At 48.9% G+C, this 20,105-nt stretch overlaps 1 protein-coding gene and 1 long non-coding RNA gene across 2 annotated transcripts; both read left to right on the top strand.

Moving 5' to 3' along the window:
* Nucleotides 1–1,921: 1,921 nt before the first annotated feature.
* LOC310644079 lies at nt 1,922–7,459 on the top strand. The gene is made up of 3 exons (XR_014493227.1): nt 1,922–1,989; nt 6,859–7,028; nt 7,444–7,459. It is a non-coding gene; the product is annotated as an uncharacterized lncRNA (long non-coding RNA).
* A 141-nt stretch (nt 7,460–7,600) lies between these two features.
* On the top strand, nt 7,601–11,209 carry IL1B (interleukin 1 beta). Its single transcript, XM_083368805.1, has 6 exons — nt 7,601–7,641; nt 7,873–7,921; nt 8,857–9,028; nt 9,562–9,732; nt 9,849–9,985; nt 10,711–11,209. Exons 2-6 carry the CDS (start codon nt 7,883–7,885, stop codon nt 10,918–10,920), a joined length of 729 nt encoding a protein of 242 aa, XP_083224931.1. The 5' UTR covers nt 7,601–7,641; nt 7,873–7,882; the 3' UTR covers nt 10,921–11,209.
* Nucleotides 11,210–20,105: the final 8,896 nt, after the last annotated feature.

Here is a 20,105-nt window from a genome sequence, read left to right as displayed (position 1 = left end):
GATTTGACTTCGGTACAGTATTATCAGATGGAGTTTGCTGTATGGGTTAGAGGCTTAAAAGAAAATCCTAAAGAAAATTTGAAGGAAATAGTTTCTGAGGCTCTGGAAGGGGTGCTGGGACGACCAGCAGATGAAATAATGGAAGATATAGATAAAATTTTCCGTGTTAACTCGTGGATTGCAAGACAAAGGAAATTACCCAGAGATGTGGTGGTTTATTTCACAAAGCGAGCAATAAGAAATGAAATTATTCAAGCCTCCTACAACGCTGAATTTGTAATTGCTGACCAAAAAGTTTTGATTTTAAAAGAGATCCCTCCAAGAATTTTAAGAAAAAGGAAGGAATTTGCTTTTTTGACACAAGAATTGAGACGACGTGATATTAAGTTTAGATGGGAGATACCAGTGGTGGTGACCCATGAAGGTATGCGGCATCTTCTTACAACGGTGATTCAAGCACGTGATTTTTACAGTAATGTTTTAAAAGCAGCCCCCATACCACTTTTGGAATCTACAAAGAAGAAAGTTGAGAGAGAGTCTCGATACAGAGAAAATCAACAAGGCATTGAAGGAACATTGCAGGCAGATGTGAAAATTACAGGAGTGGATCAAACTTCAGTGTCACCGGAGGAGGCTAGAAATTGGAAGAGGCGTGCTGCTTCTAGACGAACGAGACAAGCCTGAAGATTTAGTTGTAGAACTAAAGGAGATAATAATGTAATAAGGATTATAAAGGGCGGTTTTAGTAGAGTAAATGGGAATTGAAGTTGTTAGAAGGTATGTATATCTATTGTGTGAGAAGAAGGTGGATAATGTGTTTAAGGTATATATTTTGTGATATGCTCTGTTGCAAGTTTGGGGAAATTATAGATGAAAGCTAATTTGTAAGCTATTTTTATGGGCAATAATGAGATATGTAATAGAAAATATAAAAATGATGTGGTGGTGGCCTGATGGACCTGCTGCTGGTGGCGGTGGCCTGTGTGCCAACAGAGAAGGCTCTGATTGCCGCCTCTGGCATGCATGCCATAGGTTTGCCACCACTGTCCTAGACCAAGGAGAGCAGAGAGGAGGAGGGAACATCTGAGGCAGGCTCAATTGCTCGGGAGGAGACCATCACGGCCCACTTCACAAGGCACACCTGCGAAGTAAGAATATAAGGAGACGCTGTGGGGTAGGGCATTTGCCAGGAACAAACGTGTTATCTGAAGATAGTGAATTATGCTCTTGTCTTACCTGGACACTTTGAAATCTGGACTGGTTGGTTTCCTGCTTCACAACCACAGAAGACATTTCTGAGTCTTTCCTTACAGACTGCAGGTAAGCCACGAGTTAAAAGGACTATTTACATTCTGTTTTTGTATTATCTGTCTTGCCTGTGTGTGCATTGATTGAACTCTTGCCAGCTTATGTGGGAGCTTTTGGGGGAACTTTGGGCAGTGATTAAAGAACTGTTTCTTTGCCAGCTGACTGCTTTGCCTCTGTTCGGGGCCCTGGGTCATCACAGATAGTTTTTTTTAAAAAAGGGATTGTGAAGAGTGTTTAAAAGATCATTTGGAACTGGTGAATGGTAAAGAAACAGTAAATAGAGTTTAGTTTTATGTGAAACAATATATATCAAAGCAAGATGGGCATCAAATAAACCTAATAAGTAAATAAATAAAATTAGGGAGGAAAGCTAATTTATACAATGCTGCAATAATGAGGCCTATGCCGTCTTTAACTAACCCAGGAATCATAGCTGCAATCCTAGGGAATGGCTGGGCTGAAGCACAGAGCGCCTGTGAAAATGCCCCATGCCGGTTTCCAGAGGGAAAGGAGGAAAAGTCAAAGGGCTGCAGATTGATCGTCCTGCCTCCATTATTCCAAAACGTGGCAGGGGTCCAGGGGATTTGAAGAGCCATCTCACCCCAATGGGACTAGCCCACCCACTCACTCCAGCAGAAGGGGCCTGCTAAGGATGCCACCATCCAAGGAATTGTTGTGTCAGTAGATTAATTAAATGGGTTTTCCCTGAAGCGGGAAACCCTGGGTGCAATTATTGGTTAGTGCATTTTCGGCGGGAGTTTCTGGGCTGGGGATTGGTTACTGTTTAAACGTATCTGAGTATTTAAGAGGGAGTTCAACCGTTAATAGCCAGTTGACTTATGTGTGTTAATAAACGTTCTTGTTCAAAACCTCACTGTGTCGCTCGTCTCTTCGAACACAACAATTGGCGACGAAGGTGGGATTGACGGCGGACCAGTGAAGGAACGGCGATAGTCAGCTGTGCACAAGGCGGAAAAATTAAAACACAGTCAACCGCTAGATAAACGCTGCCGAATAAATAAAACTAACAATGGCGCAAGTCGGCTCTCTGAAAGAGTTCGATCCACACTACCCAGAGGACTGGGAAGAATATGTAGGCCAGGTCGAAGGGTTCCTGTTAGTTAACGGCATAACCAACGACCGAAAGAAAGCTGCAGCTCTTTTGACCATCAGCAGCACGCCTGTGTACCGGATCGCCGTCGGCCTTTGCCAACCGTTGCCGGTATCCAGTGTCTCATACGCAGACTTATTAGCCAAATTAAAGGTCCATTTCACACCGAAGAGGTCTGAGTTGTTTTGGAGACGGATTTTTGAAAAACGGAATCAAAGACCCGGCGAGTCGATTATGCAGTTCGTGGCAGCGGTGAGAGAGGCAGCTCTGCGCTGCAAATATGATAATCTCGAAATAAGAATTCGAGATCGAGTAGTACTGGGCTTGCGAGATGAACATCTTCAAAATCGCATAATTGCTAAGCCCACGGGAGATCTGCAAGAAGTCCTCGATGAATTGCTGACGTACGAATCAACGGGAAACCGGGACACCCCCCCACAACAGCATGGGCACTTCAGCTGAAATAAATCTCGAGAGCCATGTGGACAGCGGGGAGGTGGATCAACAATGGGAGGCCAACATAGCCGAAATCGCCAGAAGATTCGGAAAAATGGCGGCAAGACCATCGCGCATCGAAGGACCAGACCAGGGTCGGAGACAACAGCCGCAAGCACCGCAAAGACCACCAAGGGACAACCAGTCCAGACCAAGAGACTCGGACACCAGATGTGGTAGCTGTGGGGGTAACCACCCCAGATCAACATGCAGATTCCGCTCAGCAAAATGCAGAATGTGTGGAAAAACGGGCCACATCCAGGCCATTTGCCGCAGCCGGCCGCGAGACAACTGCATCCATGAAATCGACGTTTGGGCTGAAGGTAAGGTAACCCCCAGTTGTCGTGGCATAGAGACCCCTAGACCTAAGGCACTTCAATCCAACCGCGGGGAGGCGGCGAGAGTCAACCACATAGGGAAACAAAAAATTAATCATATACTGAGGCCTAAGTTAAAAATTGTAGTCCAATTGCAAGGAATACCCTGCAAAATGGAAGTAGATTCAGGGGCCTCAGTATCAATAATTTCGTGTGAAACCCTGAAGCACATCGAACACAAAAGTGGTCACAAAATTCCACTTAAACCGACTAAAATCCACTTAGCTGATTTCCAAAAATCCCCCATTGAAATTAAGGGAAAAGTCACCATTAGGGTTAAATATAAGGGGTTCAATGGTTCGTTAGACCTGTTAGTAACCGAAGGCCAGAGAACCAGCTTGGTAGGCCTAAATTGGTTCCCGGCTTTAGGAATTTGGGTCGGGGGAATAAATACGATCCATAGTAAGACCCTCAAATCTGTCTGCGATGAGTTCGCAGATGTGTTTGATGGGTCTTTAGGTAAATATAAAGGCCCCCCTATTAATTTTAATTTGGACCCTGCAGTAAAACCCATTCGGCTAAAGGCCCGGAGGGTGCCTTTTGCCCTTAAACAAAAAATCGAGGCCGAACTAGATAAGCTAGTAGGCCAAGGCGTGTTAGAACCGGTCGAGGGAGGCCTGTGGGAGACACCAATTGTCACACCCCTAAAACCTAATGGGGATGTGAGGATTTGTGCCGATTATAAGGCCACTCTAAATTTAGGAATGAAAAAACACGCTTACCCGGTCCCGACGGTGAAGCAGGTCCTCGCGACGATCCAGGACGGCGCCATCTTTGCCAAGCTTGACTTGGCGCAGGCGTATTTACAGCTTACCGTGTCTAAGGAAGCCGCCGAGGCCCAAACAATTGTTACCCACAAGGGGGCGTTTCGCGTTCACAGGCTTCAATTCGGTATTGCAGCAGCTCCAGGCATCTTCCAGGAGGTGATGGAGAGGACCTTAAAGGGCATACCTGGTGTATGCCCTTACTTCGATGATGTCCTGATTGCTGGAAAAACTGAAGAAATTTTAGCTGACCGGTTGGAACAGGTATTGGGGAAATTTAGAGATGCAGGGCTTAAATTAAAAAGGGAAAAATGTTTTATTGGGGTTAAATCAACAGAATTTTTAGGTTTTAGAATAGATGAGAAGGGCATTCACCCAACAACCGAAAAAATTAAAGCAATTAAATTGGCACCTGAACCAAAGAACAAGGCTGAATTACAAGCCTTTTTAGGATTAGTTAATTTTTATCATACATTTTTGCCACATAAAGCTGCTATTGCTGAACCATTACATAGGCTTTTAGACAGGAAAACCCCTTGGCACTGGCAGGAAAAACATAGAATCAGTTTTCAAACTTTAAAAGACATTTTGTCTAGCCATTCCACAGTCACACACTTTATTGAAAACAAGCCAATTTATTTGGCGTGTGATGCTTCACCTTATGGTGTTGGGGCTGTCATCAGCCACATGGATGACAATGGTCAACAAAAGCCAATTGCATATTATTCCAGGACGCTTACTAAAGCTGAACGGAATTATGCACAAATAGACAGGGAAGCATTAGCGATTGTGGCAGGTGTAAAAAAGTTCCATGATTACCTTTATGGTAGGAACTTTACTATATTTACTGACCACAAACCCTTACTGGGACTGTTTACTACTGATAAGCAGACACCTCAGATCATGTCTCCTAGGATGCTTAGGTGGTCTATTTTCCTGTCAGCATACTCGTTCTCCCTGAAACATAGACCAGGCAAAGAGATGGGCCATGCAGATGCTCTGAGCAGACTGCCTCTAATTGACACTGAGGGTGATCCTGCACCTGTGGGCCAAATTATGTCCTTACACGAAATACCTGAGTGCTCGTTAACTGCAAGAGATATTGCGGCAGCCACTAAGATAGACCTAATTCTCAACAGAATTTCAGCCTGGGTTCAAGGGGGTTGGCCCAATAAAAATCCAGACCCTAAATTCACACCCTATTTTAGGAGAAAAGATGAATTATCATCACATTTGGGATGTATTTTGTGGGGCAACCGTGGGGTCATTCCTGAAATCCATAGGAAGTCAGTAATTGCAGAGCTACACGAAGGTCACCCGGGGATTGTCCGCATGAAGGCACTGGCTAGAAGCCACTTGTGGTGGCCTGGGTTAGACACAGCGATTGAAGAGTGCGTATCAGGTTGTTATCAATGTCAACGATCTAGACCGGAACAGGCTCACACACCAACTCACAAGTGGGAGGTGGCTAGGAATCCATGGTCACGCATTCATATTGATTTCGCAGGGCCATTTCAGGGCCTGACATTCCTAGTTGTGGTGGACAGCTTTTCCCGGTGGTTGGAGGTTGTGCCTGTTAAATCGATGTCATCAGCTAAAACAATTCAGGTTTTGAGGGGCCTCTTTGCCACCCATGGGTTACCTGACATAATTGTCTCTGACAATGGCCCCCAATTCACCTCTGCTGAATTTCAGGATTTCCTCAAGGCCAATTGGATTAGGCACGCGACTTCGGCACCCTTTCACCCGTCCACCAATGGCTTGGCTGAACGGAATGTCAGAACAACAAAAGATGCTCTGAAACGGATCATCCGCGGCAACTGGCAACAGAGATTGGCACAATTCCTATTGACTATACTATACTATACTACACCTTGCACGGCCACCGGAAAAAGCCCAGCAGAAATGAGGTGGGGAAGAAGATTAACCACAAAATTGGACAGACTTCACCCTGACAGAATACCCGCAGAAGCTGAGCCAGTTACTCCAGCCCGGTCTCTCAACATCGGAGACTTAGTTTGGGCCAGGAACTATGGTCTGGGGGACAAATGGGTACCGGGGGTGGTCATTGACGTCACGGGGCCGTTATCTTACACTATTGAGGGTGAAGGGAATAGAGTAATCAGGAGACACATAGACCAATTAAGAAAAAGGGCCCCTGAAATTGTGCAGGATGATGTGGGTCAAAACACGCAGGCACATGATGTTACATTCAGTCCTGACCAGCTTGGCTCAGCAGTTTGTGGGGATGGAGAGGTTGGAGAGGAAACTCAAATCAGGGTAGCAGAAACAATTCCACAGCATGGCATTGCTGATTGGGAGTTGCTTCCGGTAGTATCCCGTAAACCTCCAGCGCAACAACAAACACAACAACAACAAACCACTAACGTTGCAACATCAGAGTCTTTGCCCCAAACATCTGGGCCCATAGCAAATTGCCAGACAGCGGATAAGACTGTTGTCAGCAAGACTAATAGATACCCAACTAGAGTTCACAAGCCACCAACATATCTGAAAGACTATGTTAATAAATAACATTAACTGGGGGGGAAGGGGTGTTGTGTCAGTAGATTAATTAAATGGGTTTTCCCTGAAGCGGGAAACCCTGGGTGCAATTATTGGTTAGTGCATTTTCGGCGGGAGTTTCTGGGCTGGGGATTGGTTACTGTTTAAACGTATCTGAGTATTTAAGAGGGAGTTCAACCGTTAATAGCCAGTTGACTTATGTGTGTTAATAAACGTTCTTGTTCAAAACCTCACTGTGTCGCTCGTCTCTTCGAACACAACAGGAATTCCAGTAAAGTCCAGGAGCTGAGCCTTTCCCACTATGGCCCCAGATCCATGGAAGACTCCACCACCAGAAGTGAGAACCATTCCCACCCTCTAAGTCTTCTGGAAAGCTATCAAAACCTGGTCTGGCCATTTGGCGTGGAACTCCAAGGGGGACGCTCACTGCTAGAGGTGCATGACAGGGTAAGACTCTCTTGTCCCTATGCCATCCTTGGTTCTAGTTTTTATATATATATATTTATTTAATTTTTATATGTTTTTTTTTACTCTTTGTGAGCTGCCCAGAGTCACCTAACAGGGAGATGGATGACGTGTCAATTTAATAAACAAACAAACCTAGTGATAAGTTATAACCAATACCTTGAATGTTTTTGTAGGGGATAACTAGATTCCTGGAAGACCAGTGGATCCAGAGCCACTAGTGCCTTTTATCTGGGGAGCCCCTGAGCTCTTGACCATGCTGAACTGGCAAGGAGTCCCTCCCTGGCAATTAAGCCATCATTCATGAGCAGTTTCACACCTATACCCAGACACACATCATCACTTTCAATAATTTCCCACATGTCAAATTTTTGTGCAAACATGTATTGCTTTTAAGGATTTCTCCATTTTCACAATCCGCAACCGCATCCTGAGAAGAAAACCCACAGCTTCTAGAGGGGAAGTTCTGGCATGAGCGAAGCTGCTGCCTCATCAGCTGCCACAGCCTATATAAGGGCTGCCCAGGGAGAGCAGAGGCCAATCTGCAGAGGAGAGGAAGGTCGGGAAGGAGGAGTCTGCTGGCCTTTTTGTGCAGGTACAAAGTTTACCCTGAATGGGCTGTCTCTGTGTTTGTATTTTCATGTTTGCTCTAGAACATAAAGCAAAAGTCTCCTCACAGGCATTTTCCAAAAAATCAAATGAAAGACACACTTTAATAAATGTGTGTGTAACTCCAGGAGTCCTTCTGCTCTAATCAACAGTGACAAGTTTATTGTCACAAATAAGGAAAAAGATCCAACTCACTTTTCTTTCTTGTACTTTACAGTTTGAGCAGGATGCAGTTCTGTGCAGCGAACCAGCCCTACCCAACAAAGGTAAGATGCTCAACCACCTTCTTCTGGAACGTGGCTCCTTTGACCGGGCAAGGACATTTGGCAGTTCCCTCATCAGCATTTGGCTGGCACTGCAAACGTGGGCATTTCTGAGCCCTCTGGTGCTCCAGCAAGAATCTGTAGCGCAACTGAAGCTTTTTAACCTGTTGGACCTGCCAGACCTTTTCAGCCTCTCCCTGTTCCTGAAGAATGGGGAACAGGAAAGTGCCCAGGGCAGGATTGAACTCAGCATCTCAGAAACATGATTGGTTACTTTTTACATTCCAAACACTATCAAAATCCGCCATCACTGAAATCATGATAACTTGCCAAAAAAAATTGCGATAAGAGATCCAATCTAGAAATAAGGAGGAGTTTTCTGATAGACAATTAACCAGTAGAACGGCTTGTTTCCAGAAGTTGTGGGTGCTCCATCACTGGAGGCTTTCAGGAAGAAGCTAGACAGCCCTTTGCCCAGGATGGAATAAGGTCTTATGCAGGGGTTTGGACTACAATATGGAACCCACTAATGGCATCCTATTTCTTGGGGCCACTTCAGCCATCCTGTCTTATTGCTAAAAGCCACAATCTATCACAATCAGGACCTCTGAAAGCGTGAATCTGCAGCACGCTGAATTTGGGTTGCCAGGCTTCATCTGAAGGACTTACAGTCATGATTTTTCTTTTCTTTTTTTAATCTGCTATCGTATTTACTGTCTGTGAACAGATACCTTAATGTTTCTGAAGTGTGTGTGTGTGTGTGTGTGAGATACAGATCACTAAGTTTATGAAAAGGATAACTGTATTTTATCTTCCCGGGATACAGGTTTGAAGGAACTTGGGTGGGAAAGAACTTTGCTCCTGCTCCTTCATGGTGTGCACCCTTTAAGGGAGCAAACTCTTATAAAAATCTTCAACTCATTTCTCTTTTGCCACAGAATGCCTTCCAAGCCAGTGAGATCGATGTGCAGGTAGCAGTGATCAAGAATGAGCCCTTGAAGAGCTTCAGGAAGGCTGTGCTGATTGTCATTGCAACCAAGAGCATGAAGAATTCTCCTCCCAGGCTCTTCTCTGATGAGGACCTAATGGACATTCTAAGCACAGTCTTAGGTAGAGTTTGCAGCATCAAATGCCCACTTTATGTTTTGTGACTGTAAGAAATCCCTTCTCAGACCAAACAAGCAGTAGTACAAACTATGAGAACCGAATTTGAAGCCCAGAAGCTCACATTGCCTTCATCCTGGGGATGAAGCCATAGAAAATACATTCTGGTAGATAGCTATCCAGGATTGTTCCAGTGACTTAATGGAAGTTACCCTGGACCACATAGCGTCGACTTGTAAAACAAGTGAGTGTTAGAAAAAAGTATCTGACAGCTAAGTCTTTAGGGTTTTGTTTTAACAATATTCTAAAGGCTTAGCAAAATTATCTATCTTGTGGAGAAATAATTCCATGAGAGCGAATTAGGAGCTTTTTCCAAACTGTCCTCTCCATTGCCCTACTACCAGTTTTAGGCTGTTGGAGGGGTGCAGAATGTCCAAAATACATTTGGCTGAACTTGTGGGTAATTCAATGGTGGCAACATCAACAGTTGTCTTAAATGGGGCTGAATAAGTCAAATGATAATGTTTTTTTCTGTTCAGAACCAGTCACATTTGACATCTATGGATACACAGAAGCCTCTAATTCCATCTATCACTTCTGGAGGAATGTTGTCTCCAACATCCAAGATGCAGACCACAAGTCCCTCGTCTTCCAGGAACCTGCACAGTTGGTAGCCATGCATCTTCAGAGTCCCAACCTCGAGCAAGCAGGTAAATCCCCTTGCCGAATTATGGAGCAACCCAGCCAACGACTTCCATCATCTCTGAGTTAAGCCAAACAGAAAATGATATTTTCACCACTGATTTTATTTCCCCATATTTTTCAGTGAAGTTAAAAATGTCTGTGTATCGTCCAAAAATCGAGGCTGGAACTCAAAGGGTCCCTGTGGTATTGAGCATCCAGAAGAGGAAGCACTATCTCTCCTGCGTGTGGAAGGAGGGACAGCCAGTGCTGCAGCTGGAGGTCAGTTGCCCTCTCTTCTCTTCGTTTTGTTTTGTTTTTTTGAAGTGCAACCACGGGGCAGAATAACAGAGTTGAGAGGGGCCTTGGAGGTCTTCTAGTGACTTAAAATGGGTCTTAAATCCAATCCGCTCAACCTGACAAGGGTGGATGGTGCCCGTTCCCAGCTCTTCTTCCCTCTTTCTCTGATTAATCAGTGTGCGTGCTTGGAGCTCCCCTCCCCCTCCCAAACAGGGGCTGTCAATGAGTCTGAAGGGAGATGCAGCCTAGGGTCAGTGCAGCAATGCCAGGCTAACGTCCAAACCCAGAGAGCCCTGGGGCCTTCACAGTCATACTCAAAGTGATGGCTCTTTGGGAGGACTGTGAGGAGGCTATGGGGTGCAATGAGGCTCAAACAGAAGGTGAGGCTGCAGCTAAAATAGTGCAGGGAAGGCCATTAAACCAAAAATCAAGTTAGCTCAAATGGCTTCCGACTTTTGCATTCTGCAAGGGGACACAAAACTTACGTGGTTTTAGGGATCCAGCACTGAAAGACAACAGACATTATTTTGCTTGAGCAGGGGTTGGAAGACCTCTTATGTCCCTTCCAACACTGTTATTCTGTATTTTAGAAGTCGGGGGTGGGTGGGGCTAAAGCAAGCCCACTAGCCTCAGTTTAGGCCCAAATGTAGATCATCCACTCCTTCCGGACTGCATTCCAAGAGTTACCCAGATTTTTTCTCCTGCAGGAAGCCAACATCCAAGGGAACCTTGACAAATCTGAGCTGGGCCGCTTCCTTTTCTACAAAATTGACAATGAAAAGCACTCAAGGTTCGAATCAGCTGAGTTCCCAGGATGGTTCATCTGCACGTCCATTCAGCCTGAGGAGGCCGTTGCCATGACCAAACAACTCGGAGGCCCTAGGGTCATTGTGGATTACAGCCTCTCCGGCCAGTGACCAGAGGCTGCTCTGCCCTTCTCCAGCCTCGGCAGGTGGCAAAACAACAGACGCTGCATGCCAGGATGGCCCAAAGAGCTCTCTAGCCTCCGCGTTATTGGCAGAGAACTTTTTTTTGGCTGGAAAGTCTGAGTACACAAACACAAACTGAAGGGGGGGGTTGTAATATTTTAAATACCTATTTATTAATAATTTAATAAATATTTGCCATTTTATACCAGACATATGATGATAAATTAAATTTTATATTGATGCTTTATTAATAATTTAATAAATAATTTATGCCAGATGCTCTTGATTACATTTGAATCACTTTGTATCATGTGTCCATCATTCTTTGTGCTCTAATTAAGAGAGGGGGTGGGGGCGGGGACAGCAACTCTCACCCAGCAGCTGGTGGCTGAAAGAGGATCCTGGGGGTGAACTGCACCCTGCTCCGCCAAAATTTTGCCTGGCTTGACCCCCAAGGCCCCTCCAGAGTGAAGCCACGGCTGCCTCCGGGCCAGATCAAGAAAAGCCAATGTCCTGCATTCCAGCTGCAGTACGAAAGAGGTTTATCGCAATCTCAGCTCTGATGAACAGGATCTGAAATGATGGCCAGTTGTTCTGACCCGGCTCCCCAAACACAACAGGCGCTCCAAATAGCCTCTAACATTCCTTTTATTTCAAGAACTCCCACAGATTCACACAGCCTCTAAATAATGGAGCTCGCTCCCTTTTCCCCTGTACGGGTCTCCCAACACCCAGAGTTACTCTCAGTCTCACCACGCTTGTAACCAAAAGTCCTTCAAGCAAGCTGGCTATTTCTCAACAGAAGACACGCCCACGCTCAGAAGGCGCTCTGACTCCCAGCTCCACAAGATCTGTGGAAAACTCCGGCAAAATTCCAATTAGAAGTGTCAAGAGTTCAAATACAGGTGGCTGACCAGCAGGAAGACTAATAGTTGTCTGCCACACCTACCTATTCATCTCCTCCCCTGCCTTTTATCTACAGCTGAGAGTGGGGCTCCATTAGCAGCGGAGACTCTTCCACCCCGAAAACCGCCTCATAGCCTCTCACTGTTCTCCTCTTCTCAGCTTCCGCCACGCCTGCACATCAATCACTGGCCTCATGTGATCCTCCTCTCCTGAATCACTTGCCTCAAGGCATGGAGGTTTCAGCCTTTCCATCTGAGAGATGGCAGACGGCCCAGGCTGCGCCTCTGTCCCTGGTTGCGACAGCTCCAGTCCTTCGTCGGAGCTTTCAGATGTCCCTGACTATTGTGTAGTGGGTCCGACGCAAGGAAGAGATGCCAGCCGGTGTGTGAGTTCAGCTCTTTATTGGATGGGGGGTAGCGAACTGAGAGATGAGGGTTATCTGGCCTCCTTAAATACCTAGCCAGGTAAGCGGACAGCCAATGGGGTTGGCCCTAGGTTTCCTGCCGAAACTGGGTTTCCCGCCAAAACTGTTCAGGCCAACGCCCCCTGGTGGCTGTTGCTATGCAGGTGCCTGCATACATAACACCCCTCCCCCCCTTAGAGAAGAACCAAATAACAATGAAACAACTTGCAACTAACTATAACTATATACACTGTGTGTCAATAATAATAAAAAAAAACAATGCAACTGTGTAGGGGTCATTTGCACACATAGTCCGACAGGTAGGCAGGTGTCCTGTGGGGCCGGGTGGACCATCTGGGTGTGGCCTGGCCATGGGCTTGGACAGCTGGTTCCTGGGGCCTCTGTGCTGAGTTGAACAGAGCTGGGTTCAGGAGGCCCTCCTCCTCTGGTTCCTGCTCTGTGTTGTTTCTGGTTGGGCTGGCCTCTCCTGGGGTGTGGCCCTCCAGTTGGGCGTGTGTGGTGCACTCAGGGACCCTTTCTCTGAGCTGGTCAATGTGTCGCCTTATGTGTCTGTCCCCCTCCATCCCCACGATGTAGGAGAGGGGTCCAGTTATCTCAATCACTGTCCCTGGAACCCATGGATGCCCTGCCCCGTAGTTCCTTGCCCAGACCAGGTCCCCCACGTTGAGAACTCTGTGTGCTGGTGATGATGGCGATGAAGATGATGAAGATGATGATGATGAGGGTGGTGGTGGTGGTGGCCTAACCGTCTCGGCTGCTACCCGGTCTGGGTGTAAACGGTCCAGCTTGGTGATGAGATGCTGTCCCCATCGCAGTTCTGCTGGGCTCTTCCCGGTAGCAACGCATGGTGTAGTGTGCTGAGCGAGTAGGAATTTCGCCAGTCTGTGGTGCCAGTCCCCACTAATGATGTGCCGGAGTGCGTCTTTGGTCGTCCTTACCATCCGTTCAGCTTGCCCGTTGGTCGATGGATGGAAGGGCACGGAGGTGGCGTGCCTAATCCAGTTTGTCTTCAAGAACGCCTGGAAATCATTAGCGGTAAACTGAGGCCCATTGTCAGACACAATTACGTCTGGGAGGCCGTGTGTGGCAAAGAGAGCTCTGAGCACCTGGATTGTCCACCCCGAGGTCATGTTGGGCACTGGGACTACCTCCAACCACTTGGAGTGGCTGTCCACCACTACTAAGAATAGTTGGCCCTGGAATGGCCCTGCATAGTCAATGTGGATGCGGGACCAGGGTGTATGTGTGGCCTCCCACCTGTGCACGGGTGAGTGTGGCATTTCCGGCCTGGATCTCTGGCACGTGTAACAGGCCTTGACCCGTTCCTCAATGTCCTTGTCCAGCCCTGGCCACCAGAGGTAGCTTCTGGCCAGGGCCTTCATCCTAACCACCCCCGGGTGTCCCTCGTGTAAGGAGTCCAATACCCTGCCCCGTACTGTGGTGGGAATGATGACCCTGCTCCCCCAGAGGAGGCAGCCCCTGTGCATGGAGATCTCGTTGCGCCTGGTGAAATAGGCCTGGAACTCAGGCCCCAGGGACTTGTCCTGCCACCCTGTGCAAACCCATGAGTGTACCCTGCTCATGATGTTGTCTGTGGCTGTGTGGCTGGCAATGTCCTTGGCATGAACTGGGCACTCTGGTAGCTCTTGCAGTGCTAGGACCTGTGTGGCTGGGGCCGGGTCTGGATCAGGGGTGTCTATGGGTAGCCTACTTAGACCGTCTGCGTGGCCCATCTCCTTCCCTGGCTTATGCACCAGCTTGCAATTGTAGGCTGCAAGGAAGATGGACCACTGGAGCATTCTGGGGGACAGGATTTGTGGGGTCTGCCTGTCCATTGTGAACAGGCCCAGGAGTGGTTTGTGGTCCGTGAAGACAGTGAACTCCCTGCCATATAGATAATGGTGGAATTTTTTGATTCCTGCCACGATTGCCAGGGCTTCTCTGTCGATTTGGGCGTAGTTTCTTTCTGCTCCAGACAGCGTCCTGGAATAATAGGCTATGGGAATTTGCGCCCCATTGGGCTCAAGGTGACTGAGTACTGCGCCCACACCGTAGGGGGATGCATCGCATGCGATGCAAATGGGCTTGGACTCGATGAAATGGGTTACTGTGGACTTATCCGACAGTAGTGCTTTCAAGGCCCTGAAGCTATGGTCATGGGCGGCGGTCCAGACCCATGCTGCCTGCTTGTCTAGCAGCCTGTGGAGTGCTCTGCAATGGCTGCTTTGTGTGGGAGGAATGCATGGTAGAAATTCAACAGGCCCAGGAATGCCTGTAGCTCTGCCTTGTTCTTGGGTGTGGGTGCTAGTTTGATGGCCCTCACCTTGGACTCTGTGGGGTGGATTCCCCTGGCATCTACTCTGAACCCCAAGAACTCTGTGGAGGGAACACCTATGCTGCATTTCTCCCTCTTGAGTTTGAGTCCAGCTGTGCGTAGCCTGGACAGTACCTCCCTGAGCCTCCCTGCTAGTTCCTCTGCTGACGCTCCTGCGATCAGGATGTCATCGAAGTAGGGGCAGACTCCCAGAATGCCCTTGAGTGTCTTTTCCATAACTTCCTGGAAAACGCTAACTCCAAACTGCAGCCTATTCACCCGGAACGCCCCCCTGTGTGTTACTATTGTTTGAATGTCAGCTGTTGCCCTAGTAACCGTGAGTTGCTGGTATGCCTGCGCAAGAACGAGCCTTGCAAAGATGGCGCCACCTTGGAGGGAAGCAAGAACGTGGCTGACCAAGCGTGCAGGATCAGGGCACGGTTCACCGAGCACTTGTAGTCGGCGCAGATCCGTATTTCCCCGTTGGATTTAAGGGGGGTAACAATCGGGGTTTCCCACTCTCCCCCATCTACGGGCTCTAAGATTCCCTGGGCCACCAGCTTATCTAATTCACGCTCTATTTTTTGTTTGAGCGCGAAGGGGACTCACCGCGGCCAGACCCTAATGGGGGGAATGTTCGAGTTAAGCTTGAACGATATGGGGGGCCCTGTGACCCATCGAAGAGGTCTGCAAACTCCTTGCAGACGGCCTCGATGGAGTCCCCCTGGATCCGGTGGATCCCGGTGATTGTGATTCCCAGGGCCTCGAACCAGTCTAGGCCGACCAGGCTGACTCTCCGGCCCTCTGCTACTACAAACCCCAGGTGCTCTTCACGACCCTTAAACCCCACCGAGACTGTAGCCTCCCCCTTTACCTTGACCGGTGAATTCTAGAAGTCAGTCAGGGTTAAATTTGTAGGCTGTAATTTGATCCGCTGCTTGCTCTGGCTATTTATGTAGTTAAGGGTCTCGTCTGAAATGATCAAGACCGCTGATCTGGAGTCAAGCTCCATGCTGCAAGGGATGCCTTGCAAGCGGATTGTTAGTCTAATTTTGGGTTTGAGCAGCTGGCGGCTACCCGTTTGGTTAATGGCCAGCCGGCTCTCAACATAGCCAATTCGCGTTTTGGTCAGGGCCCCAGTACCTTCAAACGGTGATTACTCCGGTTGCAGCTCATGGATCTCCTCTCGGGGGCGGCGGCTACGACAGACCGTGGCTATGTGGCCTGTTTTCTTGCAGGCCCGACACGTGGTGGACCGGAACTTACAGAGGCTGCGCATGTGGTTCCCACCACACCCTGTGCACTTCTGAGGGTTGGTGGCGTTGCTGGGAGGCCTGGGCTTGTCTGGGCATTTGGCTCGCTGGTTGGGGGTTGACATCTTCCGCTGGAGGAGGTCGATGCTCTGGTCGTCCTCCTCCGTGGCAAATTGCCGGTGGATGCTGGCTGCCTGGCTGCCGGTCCGGGTTTCCTGGCATGCTTGGACGGCCCCGCAGGCCGCTTCATGGGCCAGGATGGCGTCCTCGGCTTCCTGGAGCAAAACCTCCTCTCTCTCAAACAGGCGCTCTTGCAGCCGCCTGTCGCATAGGCCACAAATCAGCTGGTCCCGTAGCCACTCCTCCAAGTTTGAGAACCTGCAGGCGATGGCGGCTTCTCGGAGGGCAGCGAGGAACTCGGCACCGGTCTCGTCGGGGCGCTGGTCCCTATTCTCGAATAGGGACCCGCTTTGGAGCGCCAGGGCTTGAAATGGTCTTGTCAGGGTTGAGTCGAAGCCTGTTCCTCCCCATCCAGACCCGAACCGCCTCCAGGCAGCGGGACATCACATCGAGGGCATCACTGGGGTGGTTTGGGGTCAAAATGAAAAGCTGGGTATCATCAGCATATTGATGATACCCAACTCCAAAACCACGAATGATCTCACCCAGCGGTTTCATGTAGATGTTGAACAGGAGAGGCGAGAGGACCGACCCCTGAGGGACTCCACAAGCGAGAGGCCTCGCTTGTGGAGTCTGTGGACTAAACTCTTTGGCATGCCCCTCCAAGGGTTCCTCACTCACCTCCTGATTAAGGAGGGAGCGGGTCACCCTAAACAGGGCGGCCGGGTGATAAGGGTAGTGAAGTAATTAGACCTCGCCACCCTTATCACTGCGAGATAAGACCTAATATGGGTTCTTAGTCGCAATCGGTCGGATTCAGATCGGTTGGACCTCCAACCGCTCTCCAGGCCCCGTCTCCTACGCTTCATCTCCCAGAGCTCTGCGGAGAACCATGGAGCCCACTGGGATCTGCGCCGGGTCAGGGGCCGCAAGGGTACAACTCGGTCAAGTGCCTCCGTGGCCGTCCTTTCCCAGGCTTCCACTAAGGCATCTGTCGAGCTGTGAGCAGAGGAGGCAGGTGGGGGCCCCAGCGCTGCCTGGAACCTCTCAGGGTCCATTAAGCACCTGGGGCGGAACCATCTAGTTGGCTCAACACACCCACAATGGGGAGTGGCAAAACGGAAGACCAGCCGCAGGAGATGATGATCGGTCCATGACAGGGGCATAACAATTGGGGAGCCCCCACCAAGATCATCTAACCACCGTCCAGATAGAAAAACCAAATCCAGGGTGTGACCTCCCACATGAGTCGGTCCATGAATTACTTGCGTCAGGTCCATGGCCGTCATGGAAGCCATGAACTCCCGAGCTAACTCGGATGATCCTCCCAGGGATGGTAGATTGAAGTCACCCAAAACCATGAGTTTGGGGAACTCAATCACCAGCCCTGAGAGGATATTGAGAACCTCAGGCAGGGCTGCTGCTGCACGACTAGGCGAAAGGTACACCAGCAGCAAGCCCAACTGCGCCCTAGGACCACACCTCAGTAAGAGAGATTCACACCCGACTATCTGAAGAACGGTGGCCTCCTGCAGACATAAGGTCTCCCTCATAACCACAGCCACTCCCCCACCCCTACCCTGAGTCCGAGGCCGGTGTAGCACCCGGAAGCCTGGTGGGCAAAGATCAACCAGGGGGATACCACCCTCTGGGCCCAACCAGGTCTCCGTGATGCAAGCCAGGTCCGCATGCTCACCCTCGACCAGATCCCGGATGAGAGGAGCCTTATTAACGATGGACCTGGCGTTCAGGTACACCAGCCGGAGCTCGGGTGGCTGCACATCCTCACTCCCAGGGCCTTGGGGTGAAGACAGAGGGTCAGAGCGCCTCACCGCTTGTAGATAGCGGGGATGCCCTCCCGGATATCGATACGGCCCTCTGTTCATACACCTGCTGCCATTCCCTAACGTCGTGGGAATAGGTAATCCCACACCCGCTCCGGAGCTCCGGAGGCAACTAACCCCGGCTCCCCCCCTACACGATCTGTCCCAGGCCTGGCCTGAACAACGGTTGGTAGATTACCCCCCATTTCCAACCAACCACAACCCTTCCCCCTCCCTAACCCCACAAAAAATTTTGCTAAAAAAGTAACCAGGGGCCTCTTATTAAATTTAAACCTGAGGCCCCTGTTCCTGCCCAGCCATCTCTCAGGGTCCCAACAATCGGGCCCTTCATCAAGAGGCAGAGTGGAAAATGGGCAGGTCGCACCCAGGATGGGGGGGCACCTCTGAGGGTGAACAGAACGGTACTAGGGTAACTAAGGCGCTTAATAATAATTAAATAAATCCAGCGGTCCACATTGGGCTATTTGTAGGCAGCTAGGTAGTTAGAATAAAGTTAGAATAGAGATGTTAAAGAATATTGTTGACCTTGTCAAGTCAGGGCGGCAAAACATAAAAAACCATTAAGCCAAGCCCGTCCAAGCCAAGCCAAGCCAAGCCAGCCAAGCCAGCTCTACTCTCACCCGAGCTGGCAACAGATATAAAGCCATGATTCCTGTAATGTATTGTGCCTTGTTTTACTGAGTGTACCACATGGGTTTGAATGCTGGAAGATTGCTTAAGCTAGAAGCTGGCTAATGGCTTCCAGCTCCTCAGACAACCCGTCTCCGGTGCTGCCATTGGCTGCCTCTAGGGTGGCAATAGGTTGCTTTAAACCTATTGGCCACCACCTAGAGGCCAGTGTATAAATAGCTGCATCACAGCCCTGTTTTCTCAGTTCAGTTCCTGTTCTCAATAAAAGGATTAGGATTAGGATTTATTAAATTTATATGCCGCCCTTTTCCCTAAGGACTCAGGGCGGCTCACAACAATAAAAATTAAGAGACATAAAATACAAAAATTAAAAAAGAATTAAACAATGAATATAAGAAATACGGGACAATTTAACACAATAAAAACCAAATTAAAAACCATGGTCAGTCCAGGCCCGCTTGTTGGAACAACCATGTTTCTGCCTGAACTCACTTGTCTCTTCCTTCAACACAAGAACCCAGTACACAACTCTGGCAACGAAGGTAGGATCCTGCTCCTCCCAAAGAGCTGAGAGTAACTAGGGGATGAGGCCAGTAAGTGCCTGGCAGGGAAGCGATTTTTTTCCCCTCGGTCGGCCTGTGGGTGCCAGGAAAAATCGCTAAAATCTCATAGTCATTCTCATACGAAGTGACTCTGGATGGCAGGTGAGTCGTTTGCTGCCATATTGATCAGCTGTGGAAGTGGTTCCCAGAACGGCCACAAAGCAAGGACTTCATCACAGGTCTGCTCCTAGAGACAGAAACCGGCAGCCAAGTGGGACAATTTACATGCTCTGAGGACCCTAGCTGTCAGAGCAACAGGGAGGTGGTCGTAGATGGGAAAAGCCCAGGAGTGCAACATGGGTCCCCTGACAGGGAAAGTCAACCCGACCAATACAGCCGCTGTGCTAACTCTGCTCCAACAATGGATTTTGGCTTGGGCCGACCTGGAATGGCCAGCCAGAGGGACTCGAGTCAGCCTCTCATGGACTCAAGAGTCCTGGTCTACCCAGCCCAGAGGGCAAGCTGGTAGACCAGGAGTTGCCTGGGACCCCCAGGTAATCTGCGAGGGTTCGTAAGCCTCCAGCTTATTTACAGGATTTTGTTCTTAAATAATTGTACTAGTAATGTTGTGTGATTACTGTAATTGCTGCCTGCTCAGCAAAGTCTCTGTATTAGCAAATACACTTGAACACTACTGTACTTATGCTTACTGCTATTTTGTACTATTGCAAACTCTGTAATTTGCTGTATTTTATTTTTTTACTTTGTTATTATAATGTGTGCACATTCTAGGGGGGAGGAGTGTAATGTATTGGGCCTTGTTTTACTGAGTGCACCACCTGGGTTTGAATGCTGGAAGGTTGCTTAAGCTAGAAGCTGGCTAACGGCTCCCAGCTCCTCAGACAACCCATCTCTGGAGCTGCCATTGGCTGTCTCTAGGGTGGCAATAGGTTGCTTTAAACCTATTGGCCGCCACCTAGAGGCCAGTGTATAAGCAGCTGCATCACAGCCCTGTTTTCTCAGTTCAGTTGCTATTCTCAATAAAAGCATGTTCCTGCCTGAACTCACTCGCCTCGTCTCTTCCTTCAAGACAAGAACCCAGTACACAACAACTCCTTTTCCAACAGGACTCCGGTCTGG

The sequence above is a fragment of the Vipera ursinii genome (assembly GCF_947247035.1).
Source record: "Vipera ursinii genome assembly, chromosome: 8".
Classification (NCBI taxonomy): Eukaryota; Metazoa; Chordata; class Lepidosauria; order Squamata; family Viperidae; genus Vipera; species Vipera ursinii.
Note: the sequence above shows the minus strand (reverse complement) of the source record. Positions and strands in the feature narration are given on the sequence as shown.